The sequence below is a fragment of the Natator depressus genome, chromosome 6 (assembly GCF_965152275.1).
Source record: "Natator depressus isolate rNatDep1 chromosome 6, rNatDep2.hap1, whole genome shotgun sequence".
NCBI lineage: Eukaryota > Metazoa > Chordata > Testudines > Cheloniidae > Natator > Natator depressus.
Genome location: NC_134239.1, coordinates 49,333,652 through 49,352,016, shown reverse-complemented (window position 1 = coordinate 49,352,016; position 18,365 = coordinate 49,333,652). Strand labels below are relative to the sequence as shown.

Here is an 18,365-nt window from a genome sequence, read left to right as displayed (position 1 = left end):
GGGAGATGCATTACCTATGGTGTCCGGAGAACCCTAATGTCAGCATAGGTAGTGTCCACACTGAAGTGCTGCAGCTATGATGCTGTAGCAGGGGGGTAATCAACAGACAGACTGCTGTCCAAATACGGACTGCCAGACGCTTTTCAATGGACCACAGGGGCAGGCCATGCTGGGTGATGTCCGTCCCCGTCCCCCCCCGACCCAAAAATTGCCCTGGATGGCTCTGGAGGGTATGCCCAGAAGCGGAGAGGCAGCACTCCTCCTGGCAGCAGCGCTCTCAGTGTGCCTGTATAGCACAGGGACTGAGGAAGCAGCATGGCAGTTAGTTGAACTCCTTCCCGCCTCCTACATGGGACCCTTTCCCCTTCCCTGCTGCTGGAGTAGGGTGCTGACTGCTCTGCAGACCATCTACAGGTGAGAGGCAATGCGTGGGACTCCAGCAACAGAGAAAGTGAAGCAACCCCATGTAACTGGGGGAGGAGGAGCTCAGTCAGTCACCCTGCTGCTTCCTCCCTCTCAGCAAACTCATGGAGAGTGCCACTGCCAGCGGGAGCGCCGCTTCCTCGCTTCTGGACATCCAAAAAAATTGGGGGAGGAGGAATGTGACCCCCCAGAATCTTTTATTTGTGCCTCCACCCCGACTAGCTACAACTACAGGCCACTTCCGCGCACAGGCTGAATCCATGTTGAACCATGCTTGTGCTCCATGCAGTCCCCAGAGCCTCCCGTCCAAACCTGTCTCCTTAGCACACCCCCCTCCGGTCTTGTGCCCCCCACTCCCGAGCAGTCCCCGGAGCCCACTACCCCTGGGCGGTCCCCAGAGCCCCCTCCCCTTCAGGGCCAGTCCTCAGAGCCCTCTCCAGGCCCCTCCCCCACCTCCCAACCAGCCTCTTTCCCTTCCCAGTCCACCTCCAGTCACCAGCTTCTGCCACATCCTGGCCTCCCCTCATCTCCCCAGGGCTGCTATCTGGAGTCTCCTTGGTCCCTCCCACTACCCGGAGCCTCCTTCCTGCCCCTCTGCTATCCCAGAGCCTAAAGGGTAGCTGGATCATAGTCCAATGGCTTCACCTCCAGTCTCTGAGCTCAAAAGTACTCCAACAGTCACACCCTATAGTCACACCCTCTGCTGCCCAGATCCCAGCACACACCCATTCCTCTCCCTCCCGCTGCCTCATATTTGCTACTTGGCTTATCTGGGGGCACGAAGGAAAGTTTGGGGAAAGGAGCGGAAGCAGCCACGCCAGGTGGCTCAGGTCAGCCTCATGCGTCACATTTTCAATTTAGGGAAATAAGATCACCTTACTCTCTGGACAGGGCAGGCGGGGAGCTGGCAGGTGATTGGGAAGCTGGCAGGGGGGGCTGGACCTTGAATATACTTTGACCAAGAAATTTGGACCTTGACAAAAAATAAATTTGACTACCCCTGTTGTGACATTTCAAGTGTAGATAAATCCTTAGTCCTGCCTCAATGCAGGGGACTGAACTAGATGACCTATCGAGGTCCCTTCTAGTCTTGCATTTCAATGATTCTGAGAGTCACTGAAGGGAGCAGGAGGATCCCAACTAATTCTTCCCCAAGCTAAAAGATGGAATTCAGTGGTTGACTGTTTTGAGCTATTTGAAATGACCTATTTGGATGATAATTTGTGAAGAACATCAGGACAAAATAGCTGGAACTATCACAACCAGTTTACTTCACTCACCCCAGATAATCCCCCGTTCCTTTAATAAATCATTGACTGGAAATATGAAACGTGCTTTGAGAAGAGAAGTTTATACATTTAAGATTGTTTGGTTTAATAAAAATAAATTTTATATGCTGTTCTGTGTGTTTAATTAAATTCTAATTACCATCCTAATACAAGTTCACACAAATCATGAGCAAAAGGTAAATGATCTAATAAGATAGATATCATTCACCACTTTGACAAAAAAGGTAAAATTAATAAAAATCTGAAAATATTAAGCTACATAATTGCTTGAATAAATGTGTATATGTAATGTACCCTCCAAGGTAGCAAAGGAATGTACAAATCTAGGGTAACGGCTCTGTTCAAATCAACATGTTTTAATGAGAATGCACCTTCTTTAGAAAATAACTGGAGTACAAATGGAAAAGTTGATTAAAATAGATTTAAACTGAGGCTTTCCACTTGGTGATTTAAATCAAGGTAATTTAAATCAGTCCACCCGAACACATTCAGGATGCATAGCATAGCAAAATTAACATTGCTGAAAGAACATTAATATTTGCACTTCCTGACAACTTATAACTGCAAAACCTTTATGTTGCATTTATGAATTTTTTATTTTTAAAAAACTAACACCAGTGATCTCCACACACCCCAAAACATAACATTTTCTGATTAAGACTGCAATGCTATACAGGAGTACTCTCTGTAAACTTAGGCTTTGTCCACACCAGCATTTTTCAAACTTCGGGTCAGGACTGGGTTGCAGCATGTCAGGCACTGGGTCACTCCGGTCAGCACCACTGATCAGGACATTAAAAGTCCTGTCGGCGGTGCTGCCCAGCTAAGGCAGGCAAGTGCCTACCTGCTCCGACATGACACTGCGCCCGGAAACGGCCAGCAGCGGGTCCGGCTTCTAGGCAGGGGGGGCCCTGGGGCTCCGCACACTGCCCCCGCCCCGGGAACCAGCCAATGGGAATAGGGGGGTGCGGTGCCTGCAGGCGACCCGCTTGCACGCCTCAGCCTAGGAGCCGGACCTGCTGCTGGGGCGCAGCATGGTCTGTGGCGCCAGGACAGGCAGGAAGCCTGCCTCTGGACCCCAACTGTGCCACTGACCAGGAGCCGCCCGAGGTAAGTCCACGCCCCAAACCTGAGTCCCCCCTCAAACCTGGAACCCCTTCCTGCACCCCAAACCCCTCATCCCCAGCCCCACCCCAGAGCCCTGACCCCCTCCCGTACCCCAACCCCCTTCCCCAGACCAGAGCCCCCTCCCACACCCTGAACCCCTCATTCCCAGCCCCACCCTGCAGCCCTCACCCCTGCACCCCAACCCTCTGCCCCAGCCCTGAGTCCCTCCCACACCCCAAACCCCTCATCCCCCATTCTGTTGGGTTGCCGATATCAACAATTTTCTTCAACTGAGCCCCCACAAAAAGGTTGAAAACTACTGGTCTACATTATAGCCCATGTCAGCATAACTTATGTCGCTCAGGGGTGTGAATAAATCACCCCCCCAAGCAACGTAAGTTACACCAACATAAGTGCTCATGTGCATAGCGCTATGTCAGCGGGATAATCTCGCTCGCAGAGGGGGGTTTTTTATGCCGACGGGAGAGCTCTCTCCCTTTGGCATACAGCGTCTTCACCAGATGCGCTGCAGCTGTATCAGTACAGCTGCACCACTGCAGCATTGTACGTATATGCATGGTCTTAGTTAAAAATCAACATTTTCACTTTACTGGCTTTTACCAGGTAAAAAATGCAGGGTGGATTGATTTAAATCACCAATTTTAATCATGATTTAAATAAGCAAGAATGAAACACTGATTTAAGTAATTGATTTTAATTGTATTTTTCATTTGTAACTTTTAGTTACTTTCCTAAAGAAAGGCTGATTCTCACTGGTTGGTAACAATTAAAATGTGTTGATTTGCATCTAAATATAGCCTTTACACTAAGTTTTCTGCTTTTTGCTAACCAAGAGATTACACTGTATCTATTAAGCAATTATATATATTATTCATATTCTTATTTTTTACTTTTTTGTAATATTAGACAATGGTGAATAATGTATTTCTTTTTTACTAGATAATTTTAATTATAATTTGTATCATGCTCAATACAGATGCAATGTAAGTCCACTTAAACGTGCACAAATACAGCATTTAAATTTTAAAACTACCTTAAAATGTGTTTGTCAAAAATCACAACATGTTTTGCATTTAAAACTAACATTTATTAAACAAAAGAAGTATTTAGTAGATAGTGAATAGACTGTTTCTGATCACCATATCTTTCAAGGTTTTAAAACTAGTGGGCTCTCATTCCCTCACACTTAGTTTTTGTTCATACCTCGGAAGACAGAGAGAGCAGAAAAGCTTGTTTTAACTCTCAATTGGTTTCTCAACTTTGAATGAACTACCTTTGAACTGAACCAGTTGAATAAACTGAAATGAAGAAAATATTCTCTCTGTACCTGCTACTAGACAGAAGGCTACTGCTGTCAAAAGCTGGTTTAGCACTTCCACAACTCTTGGCCCATGGGTTCCACAAGTTCAGCAGCTTTTCTTTAAAACTTGGCAGAAAATATGTACTACTTAATATTATTGTTGTACTTAATGTAAATGTTTAACAGATTATAAGTTTATGCCTTACTTTTTTAAATTAAAAAATAAAACTAATTTAAATTTAAAATATGTTAAGTTAAAAAAATCAGATTTTTTAAAAAATAATTGATTTTTATCCAACCTGTAAAAAAAGCCTGACAGGCAGGACAAAGTACAGAAAATAAGTCTGTTCACTTAAAACCTTTCAAACACTTGCAAACTTTTACACAAAAATACCTTTGTTGAAAATAGTTTTCTAAAAGACTGCCAGCTATCTTACAAACACAATTAAAAAATAAATAAATACAAAAAAGCACACGCACAAACATAACTTAATATTTTTAAAGACTGAATCCCATTATACGAGTGAAACATTTCTCTCTCCTTTAAAAACTATCAGAGCTGTGAAAGCCAAGTCAGAGTCCTGTGGATCTTAAGACTGCTAAAACTACAAAACTTCACATTTTTGTTTGAACATTTTTTATTTACTTTTATATTGAAAATCAAGTCAATAAATCAAAGTTGTTCATGTTTCTACATGCAAGTTTACTTATGTAGCCAAGCGGTCAGAAAGAAAGCTGTTCTAGAAAGTATTTTTACTACCTCAAAGTTGTATTTAAGACATTTCGTTTCCTCGTATTCCAATATTTAAATTTTTGGTAAACATCCCTTATTCCAAAAAAACCATAAGCAAAAAAATACCAAGGCACGCATGTCACTGTTTTGAAGCTTCAGCAATGGTATCAATCTCCGCTTACAAAATAAAAATAAAATAAACTTGGAAAACTGATTCATCTTAACATGATTAATTAGTACTTTTTTTTTTTTTTTTTTACCTTGAACCTGCAAACACATGACAATGACTTGTACTAAGGCTCTAATACTTGCCTTTCTGTGGAAAAACATTTTTCAAAGAAAGAAAGGGGAAAGAATTAATTCCATTTAGCATTCTTCAGTGGGATACGTTTAACCCTCTTTTAAAATTCTATTGTACTGGAAAAGATGGGTCAATGCTCCACCCCAAATAAATATTTTTTAATGAAAAAGTTTTCATTCAAAATCAGGGGAAAATTAAACTTCCCTGTTTAACGATGGATCATTTAAACTTAAACAGACAACCATTCCCAGCACAACATTATATTAAAAGTGAAGTGAGCTAATTCAGAATGGAGTAAAATAATTAAATCCTTCCTCTTCAGTCAGGAATTGTCTTTATATGTCTTGCACAGTCCTGAGCCCAGTGCCAATATGTAAATATTAATTCAGTGCAGGTACTGAACACTCTGTATGACTTATCCATTAAGCCACTAGCCTCTCTTCATTCAAATCCCTCTGCAAAACTCAGTTATTCTATGATATTTACAAGTAATTACAACTGATTAAACTGAGGAGAAACTGGGTGCATGTGAAGTACATTTATTTATAAATATGCACAAAAATATGTATCAAAAGAATCTGCATACTTTAATCATAGCCCTCTCCCCTACAACACACTTAGCATGCTAACTCTCATTTTAGCCTGCACGCTATCTTCCTATGCATTTGTACAGGATCTAGCATACTGGGGCCCTTATCCCAACTGGAACCTCTACATAACACCTCAGAAGAAATAATAAATAAAAAGGAAGGCTTACTCACCTTTCAAAGCTGCATCTAAACTAAGCCTCTTCTCAAAGTTTCTCACTAGATAGCAATCCAAATATTTAGTTTATCTCCAAAATTTCCCACTTACAAACTGCCTAACACATTACTTGAAAAACAAAGCCTGAGGACAATTTCAGGTTATTTTTAAAAAATGTATCTGTATTTGAGGATTTAACACATCAGGATAACACTGAAGTTAATTCACAAACATAAAATGCTCAACACTTTAAAATCAAATTTAACTAACAGGTCTGTTTAAATAAGAATGATAAATCAATTTGAAAATTAATAAGGGCACAATATCATCAGTCATATACGATCAATTAACATCTGCTCATCTATTGGTTACAGATGGATTTCGCTTTTTAATAGGAAAGCAACCACTAAAATAAACCCTTTAGAATTTTCACAAATGTATTTAAAATTAGGGTAACTGAGCAGTCAAACCAAATGCTACAGACTAAAGTAACATACAGATGTCCTGAACATTCTCAAGCAGAGCCTGGAGTAGCTCAAAGTCTACTCAGAGATCCCAGAAGGTAGTTCTGAAACTGCTCATCTGCCCCCAAGAACACTGACACACGGTCCTGCAAGGCTACATTCCATCACCCCTTCTGCTCTACGTGGAAAGCTGGGAACCATTAGGAAAATTAGTGAGGCACTATGAACAGTAGTGATTCTCAATATGCAGACAGTATTCTGATTCCCACATCTCCTTCAACCCAATCAATGAAGCTGTAAACAAATCTACCCAGTGCCTAAGAGACTGTGGCTTCAATGAGGTTTAGCTGATGGAGGGAAGCAATTGGGAGAATCAGCAGTTTATTTTTACCACCTTGATTTAGGGAGTTTGCCTGTTTTGGCACGCGCTCGGTCGAAGAGGATGACCTCCCAGATAGAGGAGTACAGTTCTTCGGTCAAGGGTTTACGGTAGCTGCGCTCCCCTGCTAGAACCTCCAAACAAGCTCAAGGTTCTATGAAAACATTTGCACAAATCGGAAAGTCTTATGAGATTCCTGTTGCTTCTGGATAACTAACTTGCAGCTGTGACCAAAAGCTTTTGTTTTTAAATTTGATAGCCATAAGGTATGCTATCAAATGCAGACCTTGCTACAGCAGTAGGTACAGCCTGGGCCACCTCAAGACTGGATTGTTTTCACAAACTCTACATAGGGCTATATCCAAAGATCCTTAGGAAACTTCAGCTGCTGCAAAACATGTCACTTAACTAATAGTACCTCCCACCGAGAGTACATTATATGTGTGTTCATCATATCTGACTGCAATTAAAGATGTTGTTTCTAATCTATAAAACTCTAGATTATTTAAATCCAGGATGCTCCTTGACAACACAAAGAAAATCAACTGTTGCTAAAAATGTCAATAATTATAAAGATGAGACAACTGATTCCTGGCCATTGCAACATAAGTAATCACTGTAAATTATGGTCTTAAAAAGTTTGTCTTCAGATTAAATGTTCAGCATTGTTTTGTAAGAATCTCATTTGACATATCTGTTCATGTTCTCCCAATGAATGTGATTAAACCAAAAATGGATTATTTATGTTCACTATATGGTTTGAGAGAGATGTTTATATAGATAGTTACCTGAATTTTTTTTACGACCACAACTGCACCTGAACTCTCACTTGAATATAATTTGCAAACACTCACAATCAATATTTACACCCCAAAAGTGCTAAAATGTGGAAATCAAAATGGTACAGCAAAGATTGTGGATCAAGGTCTTAATTAAAATAAAATACTACATACTGTTACCATAATAAAACTTAGAACCAAACCAAAACCATAAGCAGCTTTTCTCCTCATTCAGGCTCTGCATTCCACTAGAAGCTCAAAGATGTATACGCACAATGCAGTTCTTATTCCTGACTTACATAAACTTGATTTTTTGAAATAAAGAAATTTTGAACAAGACTACCATGAATACAGAAGATAAATGATTCCAAGCCATAACACTGTTGTTTTTATACCGTGCAAGACGATGAGTCAAAAAATAGGATGCGTTAGCACACCTTTTAATAATAGAGCTGATATCCAGACATATCTGTTTCTATATTGCTTAGCATGAAGTTTGTTTTAGCAACATCTAGAATTTGTGTAAAAAACATATGCTGCGATTGTCACCTGTGCACAAGTTGCTATGCATGCCAGTTATATTTCTTCCCTTTTATTTGTAGCAAATATTTGTGTTCAGGTAACTTAAAGTCTAATATAGCACTAACCTGAGCCACCAGTAGTGTTGGCAAAGTTACAAAAGCTTCCGTACACTGTTCATACATTAAGTGCACCCAATAGTTCAGAATACATTTGATGGTTATAGTCTACAGTTAAGTTAAGAGGAAAGGCAGCTTAGTTCTCCTATGAAGGAAGCATTGCTCTGGGCAACAGAGAGTGAAGTTGACCAAGGCTACGTATCAGTCAATCTACTTCAGTTAGAGTGAGTTCTATAGGTAACATCCAAACTTAGTTAAAAAAAGCACTGAACCACCATTTTTATATTTCTTCCTTTATTTTAGTAGCCTATATATTTGTCACAGCATTCCATTAGCTAACACAGGCCTTTTGGTAACTGATGGGACTACTGTACTAGAAGAATATTAGCTATCTCTGGTATGTGTCTGAGAAGTAGGATTTGTTTGTGTTTTTTTAAACAATACTGTGTTCAGAGCACAAACTACAAGACAATTTTATGAATTTAGCAACAGTACCATATATAAGTAGACAAATAGTGACTGAACTGTGATCCTACAATTGAACCTGCACAAGTGGACCCCCTGAACCTATGCAGACCCAATCACAGATTCAGTGCCTTGATTAGTAAACCAGAGTACAACAACAAAATGCATTACTGCTACAAATACAGTTACCCCAGCAATCTTGCATCTCTTTTTCACACAAACACAGCTCTGGAGTGTTCATAAACAAACACCAGTTCATTCTACTGTATAACAACCCTAAATATTACCTGAACATATGGAAAGGGGAAGTATGCATACGGACTACTGAAAAAATAATAAATAATAATAATAATAAATAATAGGTTCACTAGGGCAGTGGTTTTCAAACTTTTTTTCTGGCAAGCCAGCTGAAGAAAATGGTTGATGCAGAAAATGGGGAGGAGGGGTTTGGAGCATGGGAGGGGCTCAGAGCTGGGGCAGAGGGTTGGGGTGCAGGGATGAGGGTTGTGCGGTGGGGCTGGGAATGAGGGTTTCACTATATGGGAGGGTCTGGGAGGGGCTCTGGGCTGGGGGTGCAGGCTCTGGGGTGGGGGTGTGGATGAGGGGTTTGGGTTTCAGGAAGGGGATCTGGGTTTTTGGGGGGGAGGGGATGGGGATCAGGGCTGGGACAGAGGACTGGGGCACGGGCTTACCTCGGGCGGCTCCCGGTCAGCGGCTGTCCTGGCACCGCGGACCGCGCTGCACCCCAGAAGCGGCCAGAAGCAGGTCCAGCTCCTAGGCGGAGGCACGCAAGCAGCTCTGTGTGGCTCTTGCCCGCAGGCACCGTGCCCCCCAGCTCCCATTGCCCGGTTCCCGGCCAATGGAAGTGCAGAGCCAGTGATCAGCACGCGGAGCCCCATGCCCCCCCAGGAGCCAGAACTGCTGCTGGCACTGGTTATTGCAGGGTTGCAGCTAAAGCCGAGCAGCAGGGCTCCCCAAAAAAAAAAAAAAAAAAAAAAAAAAGCAGCAGTAAGGTGCATAAACACTGCTCGTCATTCCTGACCACACACTACAATGCCTATATATCACAACACATGATACATATTGTTTGGTAATTTGCCTCCCCTACAGAGGCGAACAGCTAATACTTCAGTGGAAGGCAAAAAAACAAACCCAACCCCATAATGCAATTATTGAGCTAAGTCAATTCTGCAGTGTTCTGAGACTTCTGCTCCGCCATGGCACCACAGTGCGCATTAACACAGTATCAGACCTAACCTTTCAAAGTTTTTTTAGACGTAGTTTAAAAGATACATACAGAATTTCCTAGGTCTTAAATAAAAGCCACCAGAAAGGCCTACTTTCCGTCCAACAACCAACCTATATGTGCTCTCGGGAATATTTTATTTCATTCACACATATTGTAAAGTATAAAAAAATAAAACGAACACTAAGATTATTAAAAGATATCTGCCATTCAAAGCATCCATACCTGTGGAAGTGCAGTATTGAGCTGTCTCTGCAAGGAATCTCTTTCATGACTGACTTCATGTAGCTTGCCCTGGGTCAATACTAGTGTTTCTTGAGTCTCTCTTAGTGTGTCCAGAAGTCGATCCCTTTCCTCCAACATGGATACCATTAACTGCTCAAAATGGGAATCAGCATCCGACTGTAAAGGAGAGCCTGAACTATGGCCTCCATTTCCCCCTGAGGGAATCTCTGCCTCGCTGATGGTTGGCATCACCTCACACATCATCTTGAAATAAAAGATTCAATGTAAAGTTATTAATAGTAACCGAAAAGTGCAAAGAGTACAAGTCCAAACAAAATGTCGGTAAACCAATATGCACAATGACCCTGCCTATCCAAGAAGAATTAGCATCCACAGTACATCATCAATTTAGCTTCCCCAGTGATACCAACACTAGAGGCTGACGTAACTTAGGTGTTTACCGCTATGTCATGTAATATTACAGAGATGCAGTGTACAATGAGCCAATTAATTGAAGATTCAGTTTTGACAAATATTAGTGATTTTCCTGCAAAACTATATTTCTATAGTACTACTTGTGACCTCATTTTCTAAGAGATTTATGTTTTTTTCTTTTTAAACTGTAGCTAGTACCTTCAAAAAGTACTGAAGCCACACACAGCCAACAAAAATGACACAGTTAAACCAATCATCTACTGTACTGCTCAGCTTTTTGGAAAGAGCAAAACATGGTTCCCCCAAACTCGTGAAACTCTATTCTGACATCAAGACAACTGGATTAATTTATGACAGAGAGCCAGTACTTTGATATTGTTATACTGGCCATACAATCTCTACTGTAGCAGTTTGCTGCAAGAAAATTAGCAGTAGCACATTTCTGTATCGGGATACAGCAATTGGAAAATCAGACAGATTAGCCCAGGGGAAATTAAAACCAAATTAAGGATGTGAAAGGACATTAAACCTCTCAGGTAATAGTACTAAAACAAAACCAACAAGGCTTCAACACGTGCCTGCAGTACATTATAGGCTATCAATCACTGTAGATACCAACAGTAAAAGTTACCTGTAAAGAAAAACAGACTGAGGCACAGAAATTTAATAAAAATATGAGAGTATTTTTGTGCTAGCATGCTTAATAAATGGTGAAAAAAGTAACAATGCCTTACAAGAGGAGCTTAAACTTGGAAAATCATCAATTTAAGTAGAACCCTACAGCCCGTTTTGAATGCTCAGCCATCATGATTTCGAAACAGAACTTGGAGAAATTTCTGTTCCTCAAATTTAAATGCAATGGAAACGAGAAAGCATTGTTATTCAGCATTAGCACTGAGCCACTAAGACCTCAGGAATTCTTGGGACAGAGTGTGCCTTAACCTTCTTCACAAGCTTACAAGAATAAAAATCCATTTGCAAAACACATACAAGCAGTGAAGCAATCAATTTTCTTATAGGGGCTGAAAAAGTATATCGCACACTCCCCCCATGCTTTCAACTACTATATAATGAAAACAGACTTCATACTTCATCTGAACATCTACATCAGTAAAAGTTTATTTGTCTCCAAATCTGACGAATAAACTTTACATTTCAGAATTAATTTGAAGATCTCATTCTTGGGAAGAAAGATTTTACAATGCATTTCAGAGATACTGTCTCACTATTTAAAAAAATATATATCATGTTAAACCATCAGAGGCCCTTTATTTTAAACACCACTAATTTATTTACCTTGTTCGAAGAAACAAAATGGCTTGAAAACAGCCCCCAAAATTCCAGGAACACCAGATCTTTCCTGTTCTTTTAGCAGCTTTGTGTGATCCCAAGACACCTTTCAGACTGTAGAGCAGCCATCCACCTTGGGTACAATGTCCATTTACTAAACAACCCCCCACACAAAAGGATAAATAAACTTGCTGAGCAAAGTATAGGTCCAGTAGGAGCAGCAATGGTTTCAACCGGCCAGTGAAGTCCCCAAGGCAAAAAAGAATGGGTGCAAAGAAACCAGTCTCAGCTTCCCTTCTCTCTACTGATGGCCCACAGTTCCTGCAACAGCCCGGGTGGGGGAAGCATGTGCAAAGGCAAAGCCACTTCTATCCTGCTGGTGCAACAAGCTTCAACAGTGCATAGTTCAGAAATCTCTCTAGGGTCACAATGGCATTATTCAAAAGAGTAAAAATAGAAAGAAAAGAGGGGATGGCTTTTCTTGTGGGGAATTTGGAAAAGCTCTCTCTTTTCCCCCCTCTATTAGTAACGGTAGGATCCTTTCCTTCCCTCGGTTTCCTGGGTCTTCTCTGACACATTTATAATCCCAGTGGTGGGTGCTGCTGGATGCTGTTTTGAAAGTGAGGTGGGGCTGTTGGGATATTTGTACTTTCGGTTATTGTTCCCTCCACTTACCCTCACGCCACTGACTCTTCAGAAGAGGCTCAAGCGCTGAGATGTCCTGATCCAGCCCAGTAACCAGTCCGCTCTAAAAACTAAACAAAAGGGTATCCCAGAGGCGGGGGGGCACAGGTGGGGAAGGCGGGTCCCAGGGCCCAGAGACTAACTGGGGGAAGAGATCGATGGTTTGGAGCCGAGGTCCCTGCGGTGTTGGGGTTGTTCTCCTCTCCCCAGAGGCCCCAACCCCTCAGGAGTTGCGAGGGTGGATTAGGGAGCAGATAGGCGGCTTTTCCCCTGCCGGAGGCCCCAGGGGAGCGCCGGCCTGGGGAAAGGCCCCTTTCCCGGAGGCCTCGCTCCCCTGAGCGGCTGGAGTAGTCTCGGCTCCCAAGAGCCTTAGCGAGGAGTCGGGCTGGGGCTTCCCGGGTCCCGGAGGTGGGAGCTGAAGTTGCAGAGGGGGCCCGGCCGCCGGGGGCTGTTCTCTCTCCCGGCTCCCTGGGGCAGAGGTTGTCCCGGCGCTGGGATCTCTCCTGGTCCGGTCCGGCCCGGCCCGGCTCCGTCCGCCACCTCCACGGTGGCCGGTGCGGGACTGGCCGAGGCCCAGTAGGTGCCGCTCCGTGTCCCGGCGGCGGCTGGGGTGGGCAGGCTCCCCTCACAGCGACCGGCCGGCCGGGCCCCGCACCCGCCGCAACTAGTACCAGCGCCGCCGCTGCCTCGCGTTCCCTCAGCCCCCGCCGCCGCCGCCGCCGCCACTCTTCCCGGCGCCCTCCGCGGCTCGGGCCCAAATCAGTGCGGGTCCCACAATGCACCGCGCGGCGCCAGGGGCTCACGGAGCTGCTGTCCCCTTTGCGGGTCTGCGCCACGCTGGGAGGCTGCCGGTTCGAGACTCTCCTCGTTCTCCCCCCACCTAGCGGAGCCCGGCCCGGCCTAGAGCGCTCAGTAGTGACGTGCCTCTGCTGTGTGCACAAACCGCGCTGCTGCCCTGCGCGGCTGGGGCGGGACCAGGGTTGTTCAGCCAGAGAGTCAGTGGTAGGGAGGGCTCAGGGTGGAGGCGGCATAGTCACCACGGGAGGGGCTGGGCAGTGAGGGTGAACAACACTGAGGTGTGTGTTGTGCGTGTGGCAAGGTCGCCTGTTCATGCAATACAGGGACAAACGCTGATTTCTTCCCTCCAGCCACGGTGCATGGCAGGTTCTCAAACTTTTGTACCTGTGACCCCTTTCACATAGCAAGCCTCTGAGTGCAACCCCCCCTTTATAAATTAAAAACACTTTTAATATATTTTAGATTATAAATGCTGGAGGCAACACAGGGTTTAAGGTGGAGGCTAACACCTCGCAACCCCCTGAGGGGGTCGCAGCCCCCAGTTTGAGAGCCCCTCTACTAGGCATTAGAGCCACTGCCCTGAGGCTGCCCGCTTGCTGTCCGCTGTACTGCTCACTGCTGGACATAGGCCTGGCTGCCGAAACCCATGTCAGCAATCCCCCAGCTACTCCTTGTTCTCCAAACTGTTAGCTTTTATTTAAAATAATAAGGATCATCCTACACTTAAAATTGTACTAATATCACTATATCAGTTAAGGGGGTAATTTTTAATCAATAAAATCCCTAGTGTGGATGAAGTATTGCCTTGTTATAAAAAGGTGACTTATGGCACTTATTCCCTTTGCTATATGGGAATAGCTATACTGGTATAAAGCACCTTTATACCTACATTAGTGCATGTACACGGGGGGTGGGAGGTGTACTGCTTTGACTATACCAAAACAGTTAAAGTGGGACAACTCTCTAGTGTAGACAAGCCCCAAAGGCTCTAGCTGTTACAGTTGTGAAGAAAACCTCAGAAACATGAACAGAGTTCTCTAGGTGACTGCAGACTGCCTTGAACGATAGTTCAATTGGACATGACCTGCCCAATTCATGTGACTGAGGTTCAAAGGGTATATTTCCAGAGCAACTAGACACCTGCTGTGGTGGACCAGGCCTGCTGACTTGGGCTTGCAGCCATCAGGCTGTGGGGCTGTTACATTGCTGTGTAGACTTCCTGGCTCAGGATCAGTGTAGGACCGTACAAGGTGGGTGGGTCCCAGAGTTCAGGCTCCTGGCTGAGCCCAGAAGTCTACACCGCCATGAAACAGCCCAACCCCCATGAGCCCACATTGGCTGGCACAGGCCAGCCAAAGGTGTCTAGTTGCTGGGTAGACAAACCTGAAGATGCTGATCATTTAAACGTCAACATTGTTAACTGTTTCATTCCTCCTACCCTCCCTGGAGTCCAAGCATCTACAAGAAGTGGTCCTTAGATTACAAGGCCAGTAGGGAATCAATGTGATCATCTAGTCTGACCTCCTGTATCACATAGGCCATAGAACTTCCCCCAAATAATTCTAAAATCTTTTAGAAACACATCTAATCTTGATTTTAAAATTGCCAGTGATGGAGAATCTGTCAAAACCCCTGTTCCAATGGTTAATTACCCTCTGTTTAAAAAAAAAATTATATATATTATATATACACACACACCCCTACCTTATTTCCTGTCTAAATTTGTCTAGCTTCCACTTCCAGCCATCTGATCCTGTTACACCTTTCTCTGCTAAACTGAAGAGCACATTATTAAATACTTGTTCCCAATAGACTGTCACCTTCTCTTGCTTCTTGAGTCTATCACAGTGAGGAATGTTTTCTAATCCTTTAATCATAGTCCTGGCTGTTCTCTGAACCCTCTCCAATTTATCAACATCCTTCTTGAATTGTGGAGACTCGAACCAGACACAGCATTCCATCAGTGGTTACCCTAGTGCCAGATACAGAGGTAAAATACTCACTACTCCTACTTGAGATTCCCCTGTTTACACATCCAAGGATTGCATTAACCTCTGCTACAGCATTGCACTGGGAGCTCATGTTCAGCTGATCAGCTATCACAACCCCAAAATCTTTTTCAGAGTCACTGCTTCCCAGGATAGAGTCCCCCATCATGTCAGTCTGGCCTACAGTCTTTGTTCCGAGGTGTATATATTTACATTTAGCCATACTAAAACACATTGTTTGCTTGCACCCAGCTTACCAAGTGATCCAGTATCAGTGATGTGTCCTCTTCATTATTTACCATTCCTTCAATTTTTGGGTCATCTGCAAACAATATCAGTGATAATCTGATGTTTTCTTCCACATCATTGATAAAAATGTTTAACACCATAGGGCCAAGAACCGATCCCTGAGAGACACCTGCTCGCTGATGATTTCCCATTTACAGTTACACTTTGAGACCTATTAGTTATCCAACTTTTAAATATGTCACAGCTTAATTATTCTAATTTTTAAATCAAAATGTTTTGCCGTTCCAACTCCAACATCTTACAGAAATCCAAGTATAATCAACACTATTTCCTTTATCAACCAACTTTGTAATTGCATCAAAAAATATTAAGTTAGTTTCCCAGCATTTATTTTCCATAAACCCATCTTGATAGGCATTAATTGTATTACCCTCCTTTAATTCAGTCCTATATCAGCCACTTCATTTTCTTGCCTGGGATCAACCTTGGACTGACAGATCTATAATTATCCAGGTCATCCTTTTTAAATATTGGCACAACATTGTCTTTCTTTCAGTCTACTGGAACTTCCACAGTGTTCAAAGACTTATTATACATCAGCATTAATGGTCCAGCGATCTCCTCAGCAGCTTTTTAAAACTCTTGGGTGCAAGTTATCCAAACCGTCTCATTTAAACATGTCTAACTTTAGTTGCTGCACACATTCGCTTGAGATGCTAGTTGAATGGAGAGAACTTCATCATGTTTTTTCCCCAGATATGGAACAGAAATATTTACTGAACACTTCTGCCTTTTCTGCTTTAATATTTTTAATTCTACCATTCCCTTCTAGTAGTGTCCCAATACCATTGTTGGGATTCTTTTTGCTCCTAATATACTTAAACATCTTATTGTCCTTAATGCTGTAGGCCATAGATTTCTCCTTACGTCCCTTTGCTTTCCTTATCAATTTCTAGCTTCTGATTTATTTTTCTATTTCCAATTTTTTATTTTATTAATAAATGTTGCAAGAAGGTTTCCCTGCTCCACCTTGTCAGCCACACTGCTCTGATTCCTCCTCTGTGGCTTCATACTACCTTCCCTGTTGGAAAAGGCTAGAGCTGCAGAAGAGAATTAATTCTGCTTCTAGCAACATTAACTCTCTCTAGCAGTCTATTGATGTTGGAAGGGAGCATTTTGTCTACTTTGTTTATCAGCTTCCCCTCAATTCCAGATGACCCCAGTTCCATCATTCTCCCTGTCCCACAGATCCCTGGCTCCACAGATACTTATGGGTGCAGAGGCTTCTAGGGAAGGAGGAGTATGTAGAATTGACTCCTTTCTCCTGATATTTTTTGAGTTGTATCTGCCATTGGTATCCCATTTGCTTCTCTTTCACACATTGAGTAGAGGGAAGCATATATGCCATGATTTTTGTATCAGAAGCTCTTAAATACAACAGTTAGAGGTGCACTGTAGAAATACCTTAGGCCCTAATCCTGCAATCAGACCTATGCACATGAAACCCCGCCCCTCATGCTGTACCACACTGAACTAAGTTGGACTCCACATAGGCATAAGTGTCTGCTCCTGGGCAGCAGATTTCAGGATCAAGACCAAAATTAGAAACCTTTGTATCAAGTAATATTATAGTCTGTACGCAATACCTATAATGTATATTGGATATAAAAGCAATGCAAGTCCTAGTTATTTTCATGCTTTTACAAAGAGTATATTTTACAGATTACTTAGAGTTCCTATTCACTCTCTAATATATCAAGAAAAATACCAAAAACTTAACCAGAGCGTATAGAATAGGCATTGGATGAGGAGAAGAAAGCCTTGGCACCTTAGTTCCCTATAATCAAAGGAGTTTTACACCTCTCTTTGCATAAGATCAGCAAGCTGGCTTGGTAGTTGGGTGTATCTCAATGAATAATAAGATGTTGTTATACTTTTAGCCATGTCCACATTGACATAGAGAATGGCTCTGTGAAAATAAAGTAATCAGCACAATGAATCCCACATGTTAAATGTCTTGTTCAGCTGTTTCACCACAAGACAATCATATAATCAAGTTGAAACAAGAGAAGTTGGGAAATAGGAAGAGGAAAAAGCCTTCTTTTCTTGGTCACATGGTAAATTAGATCTCAGTGTTTATCAAGCTCAGCAAAAGAGCAACTCCTACCACCCTCTTTCTCTTATAGTCCTACCTAGTTTTACACAATAAGGTCATTGGGTTCAGCTGTCCAATGAGAACAGACACCTGTTTCAGTATAAGAGTCCAGAGGAAAGGTTTTAACCCAACCCGTCAGCTATAATATAGAGCATGCAATCAGAATCGGAACAGACAAAAAGGGCTGTTCTTTCATGGCAGTATATAATGGTATCTATGCCTTAAATTCAATTGCTGCCCACATAGTTCACTGTGGTTCAGTTGTATTGAGATTTTTCTTTTTGTGCCTCAAAGCAACCCTCTTACATAAAAGATCCACTGGGAAATCAAAGATTGCATGCATAGCTTTTTCCCCTCTGAGCTGAGCTTAAAGTACCTTATTTACCCCTTGTCTTGTATAGATGACTTTGACTTATCAGGAAAATGTGTTTTGTACACATTTCAAAGTCATAGCCTGCTGAATTGAATGGGTAGAGAGAATAGGTTTGCCAACAGCACTGATTATTCTTTTGTTAATAGATAGATGTGACTTAGACTCTGCCCTTGCTATACAAGATGTATCTTGAAGTAGGTAGAAGAAAGATCACACTTTAGGGAGAAGGAATAAGAGGAGAAGAAGCCTGAGGGTAACCTACAGACAAGAGGACAGAAA

The 18,365-nt window shown here is 42.7% G+C and overlaps 1 protein-coding gene across 11 annotated transcripts in view; it reads right to left on the bottom strand.

The window, feature by feature from the left end:
* Positions 1-12,935, bottom strand: part of PPFIA1 (PTPRF interacting protein alpha 1) — an 89,622-nt gene extending 76,687 nt beyond the window's left edge. For 3 of the 11 annotated variants that reach the window (XM_074955221.1, XM_074955226.1, XM_074955222.1), the window contains exons 1-2: positions 11,846-12,934; positions 10,115-10,378 (exon numbers count right to left, since the gene is read on the bottom strand). In XM_074955221.1, coding sequence (XP_074811322.1) covers positions 10,115-10,378 — 264 coding nt within the window. In that variant the 5' untranslated portion in view covers positions 11,846-12,934. Of the gene's footprint in view, positions 1-10,114; positions 10,379-11,845 lie in introns of all 11 variants that reach the window. The other 8 variants (XM_074955219.1, XM_074955224.1, XM_074955225.1 and 5 more) reach the window with 6 other exon arrangements.
* Positions 12,936-18,365: the final 5,430 nt, after the last annotated feature.